The 18,807-nt window shown below is 37.2% G+C and overlaps 1 protein-coding gene across 2 annotated transcripts in view; it reads right to left on the bottom strand.

Moving 5' to 3' along the window:
* HDX (highly divergent homeobox) overlaps positions 1 to 18,807 on the bottom strand; it is a 288,979-nt gene that overhangs the window by 203,336 nt on the left and 66,836 nt on the right. For both annotated transcript variants that reach the window (XM_073227782.1, XM_037004817.2), the window contains one exon: positions 6,873 to 6,926. In XM_073227782.1, coding sequence (XP_073083883.1) covers positions 6,873 to 6,926 — 54 coding nt within the window. The remainder of the gene's footprint in view (positions 1 to 6,872; positions 6,927 to 18,807) is intronic.

The raw sequence follows: 18,807 nt of genomic DNA on the forward strand, positions 1-18,807 counted from the left end.
TTTGTCTGATTTCTCTCAGACTGTTCAAGTACATTTGGACAATATCCATCATATCATAGACAAATTTTCACAAAGGCCTAGGGTGCCTAACTGGTTTTCTTGGTTTCACTGGAGATGGCTGGTAAGTATAGGTCTGCTTTGGTTATGTAACTGTACTCCTATTATGTTAATGTGTGTGCGCAATTTAATTAGTAGTTTAAAACCTATACATGCTTAAGTTACTCAACAAGAAGATATGTCAAAGAAATAATCAGTCCTCCCATGTTTTCTTCCGTCTGCTACCTCTATAGCTTTTCTTCTTCCTTTCTAATTACAATTCTTAAATAGAATTTGTGCCTCATATCGAATTTACCAAGTATTATAGTTCCTCCAGGTGGTAAAGATACCTCAAGACAAATGCTGGGCATAGAAGCCACAGGGCATAAATCTGCAAAGAAGTAAAAAGCTAACCTTTTCAAACAATATGGCTTCTCTCTCACTTACTAATGTTGTTATATCTTTAACAAGTGAACATTTTACTCAATATATTACAAGACAGCAATTATTTGAACTTCACCTTTATATATTTATAATGAGTCAGAAAGGCAGGATGGAAATTTACTTTCCTATAGAAAACCTTCATTCATTCAGAGAGCAGATTTCCTGTAGTAGAGGCAGTTTTCATTTAAGTGTTTTGAATCACTTTCAGGCAATAGCCAAGGGTTGTAGGCAAGTTGTCTGTGTTAATTTGATTATTTGTAAATGAGACTTTCCATTGAGGACTGAAAATTCTTCAGATTTATCATCTCCAATGAAGACAGAAGAAAAATGAACGATTTATATCATTAAAAATGTAAGAAGAAAATGTAGTGGTCACCAAGATCCAGGACAGGTTTGTTGAAAGGGAAGTCAGGCTAATCTTTCATCTCTTCTTGGGGGGAACCCAAGTAATAGATCAAGGGTCTCTCAGAATCTTGAGAATCTAATTTCAGAAAAACATTTGGAACATCTTCCAAAATAATTTTATGGCAAGACAAGAGGTGGGATCAAATAGTGATACTCTAGGGGCATTTCTGTCTGGACAGCTGATAGAGGAGAATTGATTAGTGAAGCAATGGCAGCCTGGAGCACAGGCTAGAGCCCTGATGAGGGCTCAGTCTTTCATGCTGACTTACTTCGTATAATGTATTTTTAAAGGACTTGGATGAGGCCAAATAAAACATGTGTATCAAATCTGTGGGTGGGAGAGTGACTGTGTCAGATGACAGGACTGGGTTTCAAAATGATTTGGATTGACTTGAACTTTAGGTGGCAACTGTAGATAGGTTCAAGTTCATGGAGTAGATGTTGAGTCCCTATCAAGGCTGTAAATTTGGTGTTGGGAAGAGAGGCAGGAATTATTTTTATTTTTAAAAATTTAATATTTACATTTTATTGAATTATAGTTGATATACAATATAATATTGATTTCAAGTACACAACACAGTGATTCAACAGTTACACACATTATTAAATCCTTACCCTAACTAGTGCAGTTTATTATTTATCAACATAGAAACATGTTACAGAACCATTGACTATATTCTCCATGCTGCACTTCCCCCCCATGAACAACTTACATCATGATTGAGATTTTTGTGCCTCTTTAACCCCTTTATCCATCCCACCTACCCACTCCAACCATCTACCACCTATGGTAACCATCAGTCACTTCTCAGTGTCTATGAGTTTATACATTTTGTTCCTTTTGTTTTTAGATTCCACAATATAAGTGAAAGCACTGGCATTTGTTTTTCTCCATCTGGCTTATTTCACTTAGCATAATACCCTCTAGGTTCATCCATGTTCTTTCAAATGGCAGGATTTATTTATTTTTTTATGGCTGAATAATATTTCATTGTGTATACATACCACATCTTTTTTATCCATTCATCTATTTATGGGCACTGGTTGCTTCTGTATCTTGGCTTTTGTAAATAATGCGGTGAAAAACACAGGGGTGCATATATCTTTGTTGAATCAGAGATTTTGTTTTCTTCAGGTAAATTCCCTAGAAGTGGAGTTACTGGGTCATATTATATTTTTATTTTTAGATTTTTGAGGAACCTCCGAACTACTTTCCATAGTGGCTGTACCAATATACATTCCCAACTTTTGGTATTATTTAAATAATTTTGTTTTATCTGGCAGTTACCCAGTTATGTTTAGCTCACATGTCCTGGAATACTTTTATGTGCTGTGGTCCCAATGATACTTTAATTTTCAGAATATCTGTTGTACTATTTTAATTTGCTTGATTTATCTGGTGCCACTTGGGCTTCCACTGATCCCTAATGCTTCTACCTGAGGAGACAGAAAGACCCTTCTCCAGTCCAAGTGATTGTTGTAGGGAGAGTCCCTTTGTTGGTACCATCCAAGAGACTGGTATCTCTAGGTGGGAAAATAGATTTTCCATCCTTGCTGGGCTGGGCATTTACAATGTCTTGATCACTTTTGCAGATGCTAACCAAGTCACCTGGCTTCCTGGGTGGGTGAAAAATTATCGTACTTACAGGGAATAAAGAGGCTTCCTAAGCCATGCTGGGTTTTTTTATGGCATTAACTCCCTTAGCATTGCTGTCTTGTGTCTTCGAGGGGTGAAAGGTTCAGGTCTAGCATGGAAGAATGTTGGCAGCCGTGCTCAGAAAATAGCGCCCCATGCAGGGCAGCCGGAAGGCCCCGAACTTCCTAATGACAAATCATCCCACACCACTAAACTACATGCTAATTGCGCCTTGGCATAAGGACCAATGAGACCCACCAAATGGTTATGCTAATAAGGCATATGGAGCCGCACCAACCAGGTCAGAGCATGAGAACTATATAAGCAAGCCTCTCCTTCCCCTCTGGGTCCTGCCCAACTCATTTGTTTCACAAAGAGCTGAAGAATAAAGCTTTCTGCAGAAGAATCCTGCTGTTGTTGCATGCTGTTCTTGCCGGCGAAGACAGGGCACGCGACAAGTGGTGCCGAAACCCGGGAACCAGAACATCACCGGCACAGGGAGGACCCTTCAGACATCTGGAGAGGATTCAGAACTGCAGGTCAGAAGAAAGCCCGGAGGAGTAAGTTCCGAGAGGCCCCTGCTTTTTAAGATAATGGTTGATGGTTCTCTGTAAATAAGGAGGCACCATAGGGAATGCACCGTCATTAGTCACGGCGCTGCAGACAGCTCTCAAAGAGCGAAACTTGAAGGTCTCCAGCAAAGTCTTAGGATCTTTTGTGAAGGAGATAGACCGTGTGGCCCCCTGGTTCATTTGTTCAGGGTCCCTCTCAATCCCGAGCTGGGACAAACTGGGGAAAGATCTTGATAGAGAGGAGGAGGAAGGTAGCCTGAGGGGAGGCACCAGGCCCCTCTGGAAACTGATTAGAGCTTGTCTGCAAGATGAGAGATGTGAAAAGGTAATAAAAGAAGGTCAGAGAGCATTGACAGATATCCAAGAGAGCATGTCAGAAACGGAACGGGAAACAGAGAGCGCGCGCGGCCGAAAAAAAGGCCACAAAAACGAAGGTAAAGAAACCTCAGAGTGAGGGAGAAAGCCCGCCTAGGGCAAAAGCGAAAGAGCCCCGAGAAGCGAGTGACGATCGCCTCGGAGAAAATAGTAAATACCCCTGGAAAGAGTTGAGGGACCTCCAACTCTCCAATAGGGAATCTGAGGAGGAATTAACGTCCGCAGAGGAAGGGGAAGAAAATAAAACCGCAGAGTGTAGAAGTAAGGGAACCAGCAAAGTTGAAAAGCGGACCAAGGAAAAAATGAAAGCAGGGTGTCCCCCGACGCCCTTTGCCCCGCCACCTTACGTGAGTGGCGCACTCTCCTTTTGCCACCCAGATACTCTTCAGGCAATTAGACAAATGTTTCCTGTATTTGAAGATAATGGCGTACGCTCTCACCAGCCCCTGAGCCATAAACAAGTTAAGGAGTTAGCAGAATCCGTTCGGGCTTATGGAGTCAGTGCTAACTATACCATAGCACAAGTTGAGAGATTAACAGAGACAGCCATGACACCCGCAGACTGGCAATATGTAACTAAGGCATGCCTTTCTAGTATGGGGCAATACATAGAATGGAAGGCATTGTGGCATGATATCAGCATGACCCAGGCACGCGCAAACGCAGCCGAAGGACAGCCTGCATGGTCATATGATATGCTGACGGGCCAAGGACAGTGGGTAGCCGACCAGACCGCCTTCCCCTTACAGGTATATGCACAAATAAACACGTGCGCCGCCAAGGCATGGAAAGCCCTCACCAACAAAGGAGAAGTGTCAGGCAATTTAACAAAAATTATTCAAGGGCCGAGCGAGCCATTTTCAGACTTTGTCGCTCGTATGATAGAAGCTGCAGGCAGAATATTTGGAGATCAGGAACAAGCAATGCCCCTAGTGGAGCAATTAGTATTTGAACAATGTACCAAAGAATGCAGACAGGCGATAACACCCTGGAAACAGAAAGGGATACACGCTTGGTTGAAAGCCTGTAGAGAAATAGGAGGGCCACTCACCAACGCGGGCCTAGCCGCAGCCATATTACAGAGCCACAAACAAGCCAGGATCACTAACAGAAGTATTAAATGCTTTCACTAATCTGTCACGAGGCCTGTCCCAGTATCTTTCAAGAAACTGGTCCCAGGACTTTGATAGAGCACTAGAAGAACTGCGGCGAGAAATAATCCACATCAACTCCACCCGTCTAGATATCTCCGTAGCGGAAAGACTCTCTTCCTGGTTCCTCAGAGCTCTCTCCCACGTCAAGGAGTGGGCAGGCATGGCTGGGATGGGCGTGTTCCTGCTTGGAGGTCTCATGCTCTTACTCTGGTTGTTATGCAGACTCCGCAACCAACATAAGCAGGACAAGGTGATCCTTGCTCAAGCCCTAATGGCGATAGACGTTGGCGCCTCTCCCCAAGTGTGGCTCAACATGCTTAAGAAGGAAGCTCGGCTTTAGCTTGAGGTAGCTCTTGCACCCTGAGCCCATGTGGCACTGCACCAGGCCCGAGTACCTCAATGCTTAATCACAGCTTTCTTTAAGAAGCTCATGGTGCAAGAGGGTTGAGAAAAAGGGTCCAAACCCTTTGTACCAAGCAGTCCCAACGCCAGCCAGAGGATGCGAGGCAAAGCACTGCAAGAGGTCTTGGACCCCTCTGAGAGGCATGCCTGACTGCATAGGGGTAGATGCCCAGAACCCCTCTCCAAAAAGGGGGCATCAGGAAGTATGATGGAGGTCAGGCCTCTGTCTCCGCCTCTGCTGGCAAGTTCCGCCTTGAGCTTCTGTTAGACAAAAAAGGGGGAGATGTTGGCAGCCGTGCTCAGAAAATAGCGCCCCATGCAGGGCAGCCGGAAGGCCCCGAACTTCCTAATGACAAATCATCCCACACCACTAAACTACATGCTAATTGCGCCTTGGCATAAGGACCAATGAGACCCACCAAATGGTTATGCTAATAAGGCATATGGAGCCGCACCAACCAGGTCAGAGCATGAGAACTATATAAGCAAGCCTCTCCTTCCCCTCTGGGTCCTGCCCAACTCATTTGTTTCACAAAGAGCTGAAGAATAAAGCTTTCTGCAGAAGAATCCTGCTGTTGTTGCATGCTGTTCTTGCCGGCGAAGACAGGGCACGCGACAGAAGAAGAGCACTTCCCCTGGCTGCCTATTGTCATTGAGATTTCCAATTGATGTCCTTTGCTAGTGTTCCCAGACTCACTTCATGTTGTTTGTGGGACTCCCATCCCAACAGCAGGATGACTGAGTTTACCTAAATTGTACTATTTTGTTAGATTGGAGATTATGAGATGCCTGGCCTGAGTTACCATCTGCCCTTACATGGGAGACAAAATACCCTGCAATTCCTCCAAGTCCTGGTGTCCCTAACAAGTTGTTATATTTCCATCTTTCAGAGTTTTCTTTGGTGGCCTACTATACTAATTCCATGGTTTATAGTTCTATTTTGTGGGGAAGAGAAGAGAGAATAGAGTATACATAATCCTGTCTATTACTAAAGTCATAGCTTCAGCTTTATTATCCCTAAACCTATCAACCATACAATAACTTGAGGTATCTTTATAAATGTCTATTCATGTCTCTTTTGCAATTAAAATATTGTAAGTTTCCCAACTATGGACAAGTCATCCATGTAAGAACTTATTCACTATGTAAGAACTTGTTCGTTATGCTTCAGAAGATTGGAGACTGTTGAGAATTAGGCTCAGGGTTGATTAATGATTGTGCATTGAGTCCCCTATACAGAATTTTATTGTTGTTAACAACCATTTGATCAATAAATATGAGAGATGCCCTCTCAAAAAAGAATGCAGATTTTTGTGTCCTACACAGACCAACTAAATGACATCTTTTTGGAAAACATAATTTTAATGAAATTCTGTTATATTAACATAAAAATCACAAAAGTGGTAGCAGAAATCCAGAAAAACAAAATAAGATAGTTAAAATATTAGTTATGCATCATTTATAAAAACTGAATTTACTAATATTAAGTAGTAATGTAAATTATTTAATGTTGATTGGGATGGTTATTTCAATCATGATTCAATTACATGATCAAATTAACTGGGCTAGTCAGATGTAGAAACACTGTATTTTATGAATTACCTTTGAATGCTTTTTAAAATTGCAAAAATCTGCTCAAAGTTTATAAAACATGCTTATTACTGCATTTTATTGAAGCATATGTATTGTAGTATATTATGATCTCAAAATATGTCCTTTGCGATAATGCAGTCTTATTGAGGTACAGTTTTCCACATATATAATTATCATGACAATTTTTCTCAATGGTATTCCTACTAAAAACACAGAGGAAAACCAAATTGCTGCTTTAAGTTAAAGATTACTTACTGCTCTTTTTCTGGAACACCCTGTAATCCAAGGCACAGTAAGGTTTCCTGAAATCTGTGGAAACAAATGGAATCTCATTAAAGTATGCAGCAACACTACTTCTACTTAGAATGTTGATCAGCACCAAAATGTATATAAAATGTTAAGATAGGTCTACATTCAAAGCATATTCCCCATATAGATAATGTTGTTTCCTTATTGAACACAACAGGTTTAAATGGCCTTCCTCTGTGGGAAAATTTGAAAGTGGTGCAGTTACCCTGGAAATTTAAGAATATTTCTAGAGCATTGTTGGGGTCTGTAAATATGGTTAGGAAATCTGTGATCAATAAAATATAATAAAAATGCAGTTCTCTGTGGAGTAAGTGATTTACAATAATCAAATTATTAACTATAGTTGTCATGCTGTATATTAGCTCTCTAGATTTCTTTATTCTACACAACTGCAAGTCTCTTTTTAAGTAGAAATTATTAAGATGAATAACCAGCAACACCTGAATACATCATCATTGCCACACAAGGAGATTGGTGTTACTCCTGCTGGATTCTGGGGAGTGCTTACAGAGACCAAGGTGGTCTTGTGGCTGTGGCTCAGTTAGCTTAGACTTAGCCATACTTTCTCCTGGGGCACAGAAGGATTGGGGAGTACTCCAAACTCTCCACTTGCCCTCTCCTCCATCCCAAACGTGAATTTCCTGAGAAACTGAGAAGTCAAATCAGCCTTGTTAAGTGGTGGTGGTGGAAAAGTTGTATTCAACCAAACATTTATTGTTTAAGATAAACTATATTCAGTGATGGCCTGGGAATTAGCATTATACCTACTTATAAGGAGTGATAATCAGTCAATGTAAATGGTAAAGTAATATCCTCAATCACTAAAACTTCAGGTACATTACTATTGTCTCTGGCCACTAGATGTGTCATTTTACTTTGAGTTCAAAATATATCAATATGCTAGGGATAGGCTATAAATTATATAAATACCAAATAATGTTTTAAGGAAAGAATATTTTAAATACATTTACTCAAGTTAAAATCTAATTACAGCAAAATAGCAATTAACTAGAATGACTGAAAGTCATGAAGAGGTTTGAATAATTGATTTTTAAAAATAGTGAACTGAGAATGATACACTTCTACAGAAAAAAAAATCTAAATGTATACTTTCTTGTTCTCCCATGAATACTTGGTATAAAATATAATGTTTGTAAAGTAAGTTGATTGTTAGCCTCAGTGAAGGAAATAAATCTGCTAATATAATCACATAATATATGCTTGAAAAAATAGGTATCCAACTATTTTAAATTATCTGGGTACACACTCCCATTTGTTAGAAAGGATAATTGAGGACCAGCAATATAAAGTTGCTGTAGAAACTCTGTTAAACCAAACGAATTTGAAAAAAACAACATAAACCACTAACTACTGAAAAGTCATATATGAAATAGTAAAAATGATACATATACTAAACATGGTAACTATATTTCTTTAAAAATTGAAATTATACATTTTAAGAATATAAAATGTGGTTTTCTACATAAGTCAATTGTGTATAACCAAGAAAATGAACAATTACTATAAGTATATTAATATACAAATATAAATTTCATGTGACATGGGAAGAAATGAAGTTTCCCTTTTTTGTTTTATAATTCTACAGAACCAGTTACATAATACTAAAATGCTATATTCAATTACCATTTATTGTTTACTTCAAATCTGTCCTTCAGTTACTTTTATTCAGGCAAATATAGTAGCTGAATTTGTAGGCTTTTTGAAATCATACTGCTGTATAAATGTTTCCCTCAAATTTGGAAGTTTTGTTTGGTACAACAGTATGACAAAGTTTCTCACTCACCAAAACCTATAAAATGCACTATTTCAAATGATCAGGGTGATATAATTCTTTTTTAACTTCCAAACACATTTTTCAACTCCCTGGTTTGGAAAACTGCAAAATGAATCTATAAGGGGACAAGAGTGATTTAAGAAATTTATAAAAATCCCAAAGGAGAAAACTTAGGAAATTATAAAGTCATTACAATGCTGTTGAAAACATTTTGGGAACTTTGCTTTTGGAGTTGTCAATCATGGCTCACCAAGAGATTATATCTCATTACTTCACATTCCCTTTGTTTTAACTGAAAATATAACAGCCCAGATTGAACATACATATTATTCAGTAAACATGGCTCAGAACAAATTCTATTTTTCAAATTCAGATTTTCTCTCAAAGATTAAGATTTTTCACTACTGAAAGTATTTAAAAGAATCTCATGGGCCCTTAAAGAAACTGTAATTCTAAAAGAACTTCAAAAACTTTTTAACAAATTGAACATTATTAAAATCAGTATAGATAACTTTCCAAGGTAACTAATTTGAATTCCGTTCAAATATTTATCAGGCATCTCTTCTGTATCCAGCACTGTTTTAGGTGCTACAGGAAATAAAAAGATGAGTAAAACATAATTTCCTTGAGGGCAAGAGCCATGATCTCAGAGAGAGAGATAAGGCAGGTACCTGAATGATTTAATACAAAGAAAACTATGATAAATATCATAAGGTAGGTACAATAAATAATGTGCAATAGAAGTTCAAGATATGGCAAAATCACATCAACTTGAGGACTGTTATCTCAGCTGAACCTTAGAGGATAAGCAGAATTTCTATAGACAAAATTTAAAAAAAGAGTATCCTAGGGAAAATGGCAAGAGCACAGTGGAATAAAAGATTAAGGTGTGTATAGGAATGGTCAGTTCAACTAGAAGTGGAAAGAGAGCTGGAGTCACTTAGTGGAGACCATAAATGCAGAGGGACATTCATATATAATTCTGTAGAAAATGGGGAGCCATTGAAGGTTTTAAAGCAAATTAGTTGTATGGGCAGATTTATATTTTTTTACATTAGGATGATAGTTTGACTAAATGTATATGGCAAATTGAAGAAGTATGGAAACCTTTATTATAGTTTAGGCAAGAGGCAATCCAGGCTTGAAAGTAGGGTAGGGAGGTAAGAATTGAGAAGAAAGTATAAAACATATTTAAGAAAGGTCTTGTTCATAAGATAGAAGAAAGCTAGACAGTTTCACAACTAGTCAAACTGTCTAATAGTCTTTTTATGACCATCACGAAACTGCCTCTCCAAATGGCTGGCCTGCTCAAACTAATGTACAGTTGGATAGTCACAAGTTTGGATGTGAATGCAAGTAAGTGCTTAATATGTTGGAAATCTTCTTTTAGCTGAGAATAGATACATTAAAGGAGGTCACACACTTACTTGGATGTAAACTGGAGTCACATCATTTGGATAGTTAAGGCTTGTGAATCCAACTATTACACACCTATCTTTCTCATGGAAAATTATACTTAAAATAGATAACATATATTAGCTTTATCAGTTATATACATTACTGTATATGGTGATGCATTTAGAGGAAAGCATTTATATAATTATTTTATGGATGATTTAAGGAATTTTTACTATATTTAATCTTACAATGTAGACACGACATATGACTGATATAATATTTCTGCTAACTGTAAAATTCTTAAGGGCAAGGTATTAAGTTTAAAACAATTTAATCTAATTATTTTTACAAAGTTACACAGAGAATATATATACAAAACATGTTTATTTGATTTAAAAATATTTTTACAATAAAGACAATTCTACACATTTGCTAGATATTGTTTAGAAATTCTCATACCAGCTTATATGTCTGGTAAAGCTCCTATCTGAAGTATATTTTATGTGAGCCAGGAAAATTTATATATTATTTAGCATGTCATTAAATGGAATTTGATTAACTGAAACAGTCAGACTGTAACCATGCCTTTCAGCAAAGCTTAGCAGTAAGAGGTTCATTTATCAATATTTTAGTTTCTATAAATTGCTTCGGTATCAGTTGAGCATTAAAACCTATGAATCATTTTGCTTTAATCAGCAGGGCTTTCAAGATATTTTTCAATTATGAGGTACTGAGCACAGAAGACACTACTGGACTACTAGGCATTTGATAGACAATCAGTAAATATGTGCTCACTGAATTAACTTGAACTTTCATTATTCACTTGCTTCACTTTCTGAAAATCAACAAAAGGCCAAGAGTGGAAATATACAAAGAGATTACTACATTGGGTAAGCATCTGGGAGAGGGGAGTAAGTTGATTCTGGTTGAGAACAATGTGTTCTGAAGCAAAGAAGGAGAAATATGCTGGCTTATTTTAAAACATTTCTCCCATTCTCTCTGCCCATTCTGGAAGAGCTTTCAGAAATTTAATAAGTTTTATGAATTAAAATTTCAATTCTACAGCTTTTGGCCAAGCAACTAACACCATTTTTAAGCATACAAATTTTTCTTGTATTAAGTGCTAAGAAAAGTATACTACTGTAAAAATTTCTTGCAATTGACAACTAAGATGCTCTCTAAAATTTTTTTTACATAATTTTAGTAGCTAAAATTTCATAAACCACTAGAGATTAAAGTCAGCAAATCTGGAATTCCAAGATGTTGCAATGAAATTATAAAAGTACTCAGATATAATATAACTAACCTTATTTCATCATACTGATTTTAGAGATAATGGCTGTCAAAAACAATGGAAATATATATGTAAAATAATATAAATTAATATGTATAATGATTATTATCTGATCTAAAGACCCAGGGGAATATACAATTACAAATTTGGATTCCTTAAAATTATACCTCTAACATGATTTAAAATACCTTAACTCATGTTAAAAAAGATATTTGAGAAAATATAAACTTTCTTTACTAACTTTAGAGAATGAATTTTCAAATATCAGCTTTAAGTTTTAAATATACAACTGAAATGAAATGTTTTATTACATATGCAATATCATTTACCCAAAATAATAGCAAAAGCTTTACAGCTCTTATCAAACTATGATCCTTGGTGTACTGGACTAGTGTTCTTAACGTGAATCATGGTTCCATGTCTTTCCTTTGTACATAGCTTCTTGTTGAACGAAAAAATAGGCATTTAAAAGAAATGAAACACCCTGACTGCTCATTGCACTAACATTATATAGGGTGATATTTATAAAAACAAATAGCAGATGCCAATAACATGAAGGACTAAGCAGCTCAAGCCTGATTCACCCATGGAAACTTTTAGTAATTAGAGACCAATAAGAATAACATTATGGTAGCTTTATAAATCAAAGATTTATATCACCAATCAATAGCCCAATCAAGAAAAATCCACATTCAAAAAGGTAGGACATTTTATGGTATTTTTACTTGACCTTGTCATAATCCCTCCCCAGTGGAGCATGACATGGTTCAGAGGAAGTGTTGGCCTGGTCACCAGTCCCCTTATGTGAACCAGAGATAGTATAACAGACTGATTTTAAAATACTTTAACCTGGCTTTGAATTGCCTGAGAAATTCATCTGTTTGGTGTCTAACTGAGAGCTCAGAAAGCCAAAAGTGGCATGGCTCATATCTCAGGCTAGGGGAAGTGGCAGAAAGCATCAGGCAAGACTCAAGAAAACTGTGAGAATACTGCAGACTCACATACACATGGAAAAAGACATTACTGATTGATTAGTGTAATAGACCAGCCAATGGTTCTAGGAGAAGCAAGACTGAGACTCTTTGGGAAATTAAGACATTTAAAAGCAGCCATACGTACAGGGAAATCAGTAAAAAGCATGCACACAGGACTAGGGAAGACACATAGCCTAAAAAGGTCTGCAAATACCTTAGGCCTTTACACGAGGGTAATTAGTGAAGATCTTCAACTGCACAGACACAGATTGCAAAGACTGGAAGAGCTGGTTGATTTTTCAAATTCTAATAACAAAAAGTTATAATGAATACAGTGAAATAAGAAAACACTGCCTATTAAAAGGAACAAAATTAATTTCCAGAAAATATCCCTGAAGAAACACAGACATCAGACTTACTGGACACATACTTTTAAGGAACTATCTTAAATATGCTCAAAGAACAAGAGGAAAATATGGAGAAAGAACATCAGAAATACAAGGAGGTGACATATGAACAAAACGAGAATATCAACAAATAGAAGTTATAAAGAGAATTAAATATATGTCTTGGAGCTGAAAAATAAAATAGTTGAATTTAAAAATTCAATAAAGAAGTTCAACAGAAGACTGGAAGAGGTAGAAGAAAGAATCAGTGAACTCGAAGAAAAGTCATTTTATATAATTATGTTTGAGGAGCAAAAAAGAAAAAGAATGAAAAAAAAGTGAACAGGCCATAAGGAACTAATGGGAAATCAACAAGCAGACCAATACATGCACTATCATTTTGGAAGACCCAGAAGGAAAAGAGAAAGAGAGAAAGAGGCAGAGATGGAATTTGAATACATAATAGCTGAAAACCTCCCAATATGAGGAAAGTCATTGATATACAATTCTAAGAAGCTCAGTGAACTTTAGGTATGATAAACCAGAGATGCATATGGAGACATGTTGCCATCAAACTGTCAAAAGACAAATACAAGGTATGAATTTTGAAAGCATAGAAAGTGAATCATTACACTCAGGGGATTCTCCATATTATCATAGGATTTCTTAGTGAAAAACCTTACACATGAGAAGGGAGTTGGATGATATATTTAGTGCTGAAAGAAAAATATTATCAATGGAGAATTATATACCTAGCATAACAGCCCTTCAAAAATGAAGGAAAAATTAAGACATTTCCAGATAAACATGAGTTAATTTATTACCAAAATAACTATCCTGCAAGAAATGCTAAAGGGAGTCCTTCAAGTTGAAATGAAAGGATACTAGAAATTAAATCAAAGCCATATGAAATTATAAATTATTCCAGTAAATACATGAACAAATATAAAAACCAGTATTGTTATAATTTTTACTTTGTGAGTCCACTTTTCATTTTCATACAGGAATTTAAAGACAGGCATAAAAATAATTTTAATGTTAAACCTATGTTAATGAATATACAATATAAAAAATGTAAATTATAATATCAATAACAAATGGGAGGGCAGAGTTGTAAAGAAGTTGTTTTTGTATGCAATTAACATTTTTAGTAGGTTAGTATAAATATAAAGCAGATTGCTATAACTTTAAGACATATATGTAATTCCTATGGTAATGACAAAGAAATATCTATAGAGTATATACAAAAAGTGAGAAGGAAATTTCAAAATAAAGGGTTTTGCAAAAAGAAAATTAACTAGAAAGAAGGTACTAATCAAGGAAATGGGGGACAAAAGTATATATAGCATACATAAAATAAGTAACATGGCTTTTTAAAGGATTATTCACAATAACCCAGTGGGGTTTATCCATGGATTTGAAGGTTGGTTAAACATATGAAAACTAATTAAGAGTGACATCACCAAGATGGGACATAGTTCATTCTTGACTTTGCTCTCCCACAAGAGCAAATAATTATTCTTGGACAAGATACCACTGATAAAATCATAGAACACAGGTGTGAGGCTAAAATATGTCTCTGAAACACATATATCAAGATAGACTGCATTAGATATATAAGAGGAGTGGCTACATGCTGAGCACACTGCCTCTCCCCCAGCTTGCTGCAGCAGCCCACTGACTTCTCCTCTGAGGCTACAGTTCCTTCTGTTGGAAAAGAGAGCCTAGGGTGAACATCCAGCACCTCCAACTTTGTGGGTCACTTTTTGGAAGCCCACATGCTGGTACTGTCCCACAGGGATTGTGGGAGAATCTGCACAGCTTGGCCACTATGCATATGATTGTAACAGAGATAGAATGAAGGGCTTAAAACAACCAACACCTTGGATTTGGCCCAACTGAACACCTAACTGCAGCATCAAGTAGTCAGAAATGGTGGCTTTTTTCATCTGCAGAGGCAAGACAGGGATGCAGTCTGAGCAGGGAAATTGGCAGTGTCCAGGTCTTCCTGATTTGGGTCCTCAAAGAAACAGCTTTTATTTCTTGGATCCAGGTCCTCCCCCATCCATGCGGGAGCTAATTTTTAAGCTTGACTACTGCTGAATGTAGGTCCCAGCTATATACAACAAGAGAGCCTGGCTGAAATACCTGGAGACCTGCACAGTCCAGCAATGATGGAGCAGAGGGTCTAGAAGGCAGAGCTGGTCATACACAGAGCAATGCCAGTGGTCTTATTTACCCAGGGAATGTAGTGGTGCAGATTGGCTTGAATCAGAACAAAAAGAAAGAGCCTTTCCAGCCTTGGAGACTGTTTTCTCCAAGTAGGTAGAGAAGCTATTTCATAGTGTGAACCATTGCTGAATACAATATTCAGCCTGACCAGCCAGAGAGCCTAGACAAAGCACATGGAAGCTTCATAAATCTATCAACAGCCCTATTCATAGTGGCACTTAAATAGAGAACACAGCCCATGGATTTCCTAATCTGCAGAGCAGGATCAGTGGCCTTGTCCAGCCAGAGAATTTAGTGTATAATCTTGCCTGATTTAAGTTCCCAAACAAAGAGACATGCAAGCACTGGGGCCTGTTCTGTGGCCCTCAGGGCAAGGAATCAAATTCATAGCCACACTTACTACTAAGTATAGTACCCAGACCTGACTGCCTAGTAAATCTGTCCAGACACCCAAGCAACTATGGAGCATGTCCTACAGCCACATATGGGCAGAAAATCAAGGCAACTGTGTTGTAACTGTTCTCAGCCAATGGAATCCCACCCAGACTCAGAGCTTGGGCAGTGACCTTGCCCCAAAGGAGACTTCATAGCTAGTTCCACCTGCTCAAGTACATTAAATCAGACACACCCAGAAACCCAAACAACTGACTAGTGAAGAACTGTCTCTAACAAAGAGAACACATACATTCTGAAAAGGAGGCTGCTTACTCAAATGTTTAGATACAAACATAAGGAGTTAAGGGTCACAAAAATCAGATAAACATAACAACAACAAGGAAAACTGATAAGGTGAAAGTAACTGACCATAAGATGGAGATCTATGAACTGTCAAAAAACAGAGAATAATCTTCTTAAAGAAGTTTAGTTATGATAATAGTAATACAATAAAATGAAATTAAGACAATTAATATGTGAGCAAAAAGAGAATATCAACAAAGAAATAGGAACCATTAAAAAATTCTAGAGTTGAAAAATATAATGACTGAACTGAAGAATACATTACAGAAATTCAAAAGCAGACTTGATCATGCAGAAGAATCAGTGACCTAGAAGATAGAACATTTGAAATTATCCACTTAGGGGAACAAAAAGAATAAAGAATGGAAAAGAAACAAAGCCAATGGAGTTTATAGAACATAAAAGAAACAATATCCACATTATGGGAATTCCAGAAGGAGAAAAGAAAGAAAGCTGGAAAGAAAGTATATTTAAAGCAATAATGACTGAAAGCTTTCCAAATCTGAGGAGAGAAATGGAGATCCAAATACATGAGACCCAAAAGTTCCCAAATATGTGGAACTCTGGTATGGCTACACTGAGATGCATTATAACAAAGTTGTGAAAAGTAAAAAAATATTTTGAAAGCAACAACAGAGTAAAGAGAAATTACATTCAAGGGAACCCCCATAAGACTATATGCAGATTTCTGAACAGAAACTTTTCAGGCCAGAATAGAATAGAATGATATATTCAAAATATTTAAATAAAAAAACTATAAACCAAAAATTTTGTATAGAAATGAAGATGAGATTAAGATATTCTCAAAACAAAACAAAACAAAACAAAAGCTGAGGGAGTTCAACACAACTAGACATGCCTTACAAGATGTGTTAAAGGGAGCTCTATGGAAGTAGAAAGATGCTAAATTGCATTATAAAAGCATAAGAAGTTACCATAAAATGCACAAGTAATCATAAATATATAATCAAAGTTAGATCCTGTAATATGACAGTGGGTGTACATAATTTACTTATAACTGTAGTTTAGATGTTAAAATGCAAACAGTAAAAAATGACCATAGCTACCAAAAATTGTTATTGTTTATACAATATAAAAATATACAAACTGGAGAGAAAAGTCCAAGATGGAGGTGCAGAAAGAGCCTGAAACCACCTCTTACCATGTACACACCAATTCTGTGTACAGATACAGTATAATTCCTTAAGAAGAACTAAATCCTGATTGAACAGCCTCTGCACAACAAGGTATAGAGAAACCACATAAAAATGGCAGGAGAGATGGAAACATGGTAATGGCAGGAACGTATTCCCAACACAGTAGCCTGAAGTAGGGAGGGATATCACTGAGGTACCCGTGTACAGATTTGCCTGCACTGAGACACAGAGAAAAAACTGGGTTAATGAGAAAGTAGACTACAAGTGAAGGAAGCCAACAAATTCTGTAGGAAATGTAAGAACTCTCTCTGGGATAGGAGGTACTCAGAATCCCCATTATTTACATTCCCTAACACATTGAGAACAGTGAGGAGAGCATGGTCCAGAGGTTGACACCACTCCAAATGTACTTTGAGGTGGCCACACCATTTCTGACTGTGCTCAAAAGTGCCTGCCCAGACACAATAGCCCGACCAAGGTAGAACCAGTGCAGCATACAGCAGGATGCTCCGAGCCTATGCACCAACTCCAGCTCTGACCAACTCATTATCATGTACCCAGCAGTACTTACTTGAATTTCCTGGACAGTACCCACTGTCCTAACAGGATGCAAGTGTGCCCGAGCCAAGTGCTCATCTGAACTTTCCCAGAGTGTGCACACTTGCATCCTGGGTATCCTTGCACCCCTAGCTAGAACTCACCAGGTCATCCCTGGACCACATCCCAACATGACCTCCAACGAGCCAGCCAAAACTGCCAGGCACCTGCAGTCTACCCATGGAACAATGCTATACAAAGAGATTCTTTCAAGATGGGGCCAAGGTAGCCATTTTGCCAAATTACTAGGAACAAACACAGAAAGTCAAAGAAAAATGAGAAAACCAAGGAATTCTCTCCTCCCCCTCAAAGAACAAAGACAAAACTATAAAAATGAATTAAATGGAATGGAGTTAAGCAATATACCTGATAAAAAGTGTGAAGTAATGGTAATAAAGAGGCTTATCAGACATGGGAGAAGAGAGTATGCACTCAGGGAGGACTTCAATAAAAAGATAGAAAACATTAAAAAGAACAAATCAGAGTTGAAGAATAAAATAAATGAAATAAAACATATTATGAGGAATCAACAGCATATTAAATGAATGAAAATGACAGGATCAATGATATGGAAGACAGAGTAATTGAAAGCACTCAAGCTGAACAACAGACAGAAAATAATACAGAGAAATGAAAATAGGTTAGGGGACTTCTGGGGTAAGATCACACATACCAATATTCACATTACATGAATACCAAAAGTAGAAGAAAGGGATGTAAAAATAAGTGAAGACATAATGGCTGAAAATGTCCCTAACCTGGTGAAAGAAGCATCTATCAGAATCAAGGAAGCACAGAGAGCCCCAAACAAGATGGACCCAAGGAGGTCCACACCAAGAACTGCATTGATTAAAATATCAAAGATTAAAGATAGAGAATTTTAAAAGCAGAAAGGGAAAAACAATAAGTTACATATAGAAAAACCCCTGTAAGGCAATCAGCTGATTATCTTTTAGCTGGAACATTGCAGGCCAGAAGGAAGTGGTGTGTTATATTCAAAGTGCTGAAAGAAAAACACTTCAACCAAGAACACTGTACCTTGCAAGGTCATCATTTAGAATTGAAGGGGAGATGAAGAGTTTTCCATATAAAAAAAGAGACATGCGTTAAGTACCATTAAACTAGCTCTACCAGATATATTAAGGGACATCTACAAGAAGAAAAAAAAAGGCTATAACTAGAGGCAAAAAATTTATGAAAGGAAAATCATTTTGCTAGAAAAAGGAAACATACTGTAAAGGTAGTAGAAAAATCACTTAAAATCTAGTATGCAGGTTAAAAGATGAAAGTAGTAAATCAAAAAGTTAGGT

This window comes from Manis javanica, chromosome X (assembly GCF_040802235.1).
Source record: "Manis javanica isolate MJ-LG chromosome X, MJ_LKY, whole genome shotgun sequence".
Classification (NCBI taxonomy): Eukaryota; Metazoa; Chordata; class Mammalia; order Pholidota; family Manidae; genus Manis; species Manis javanica.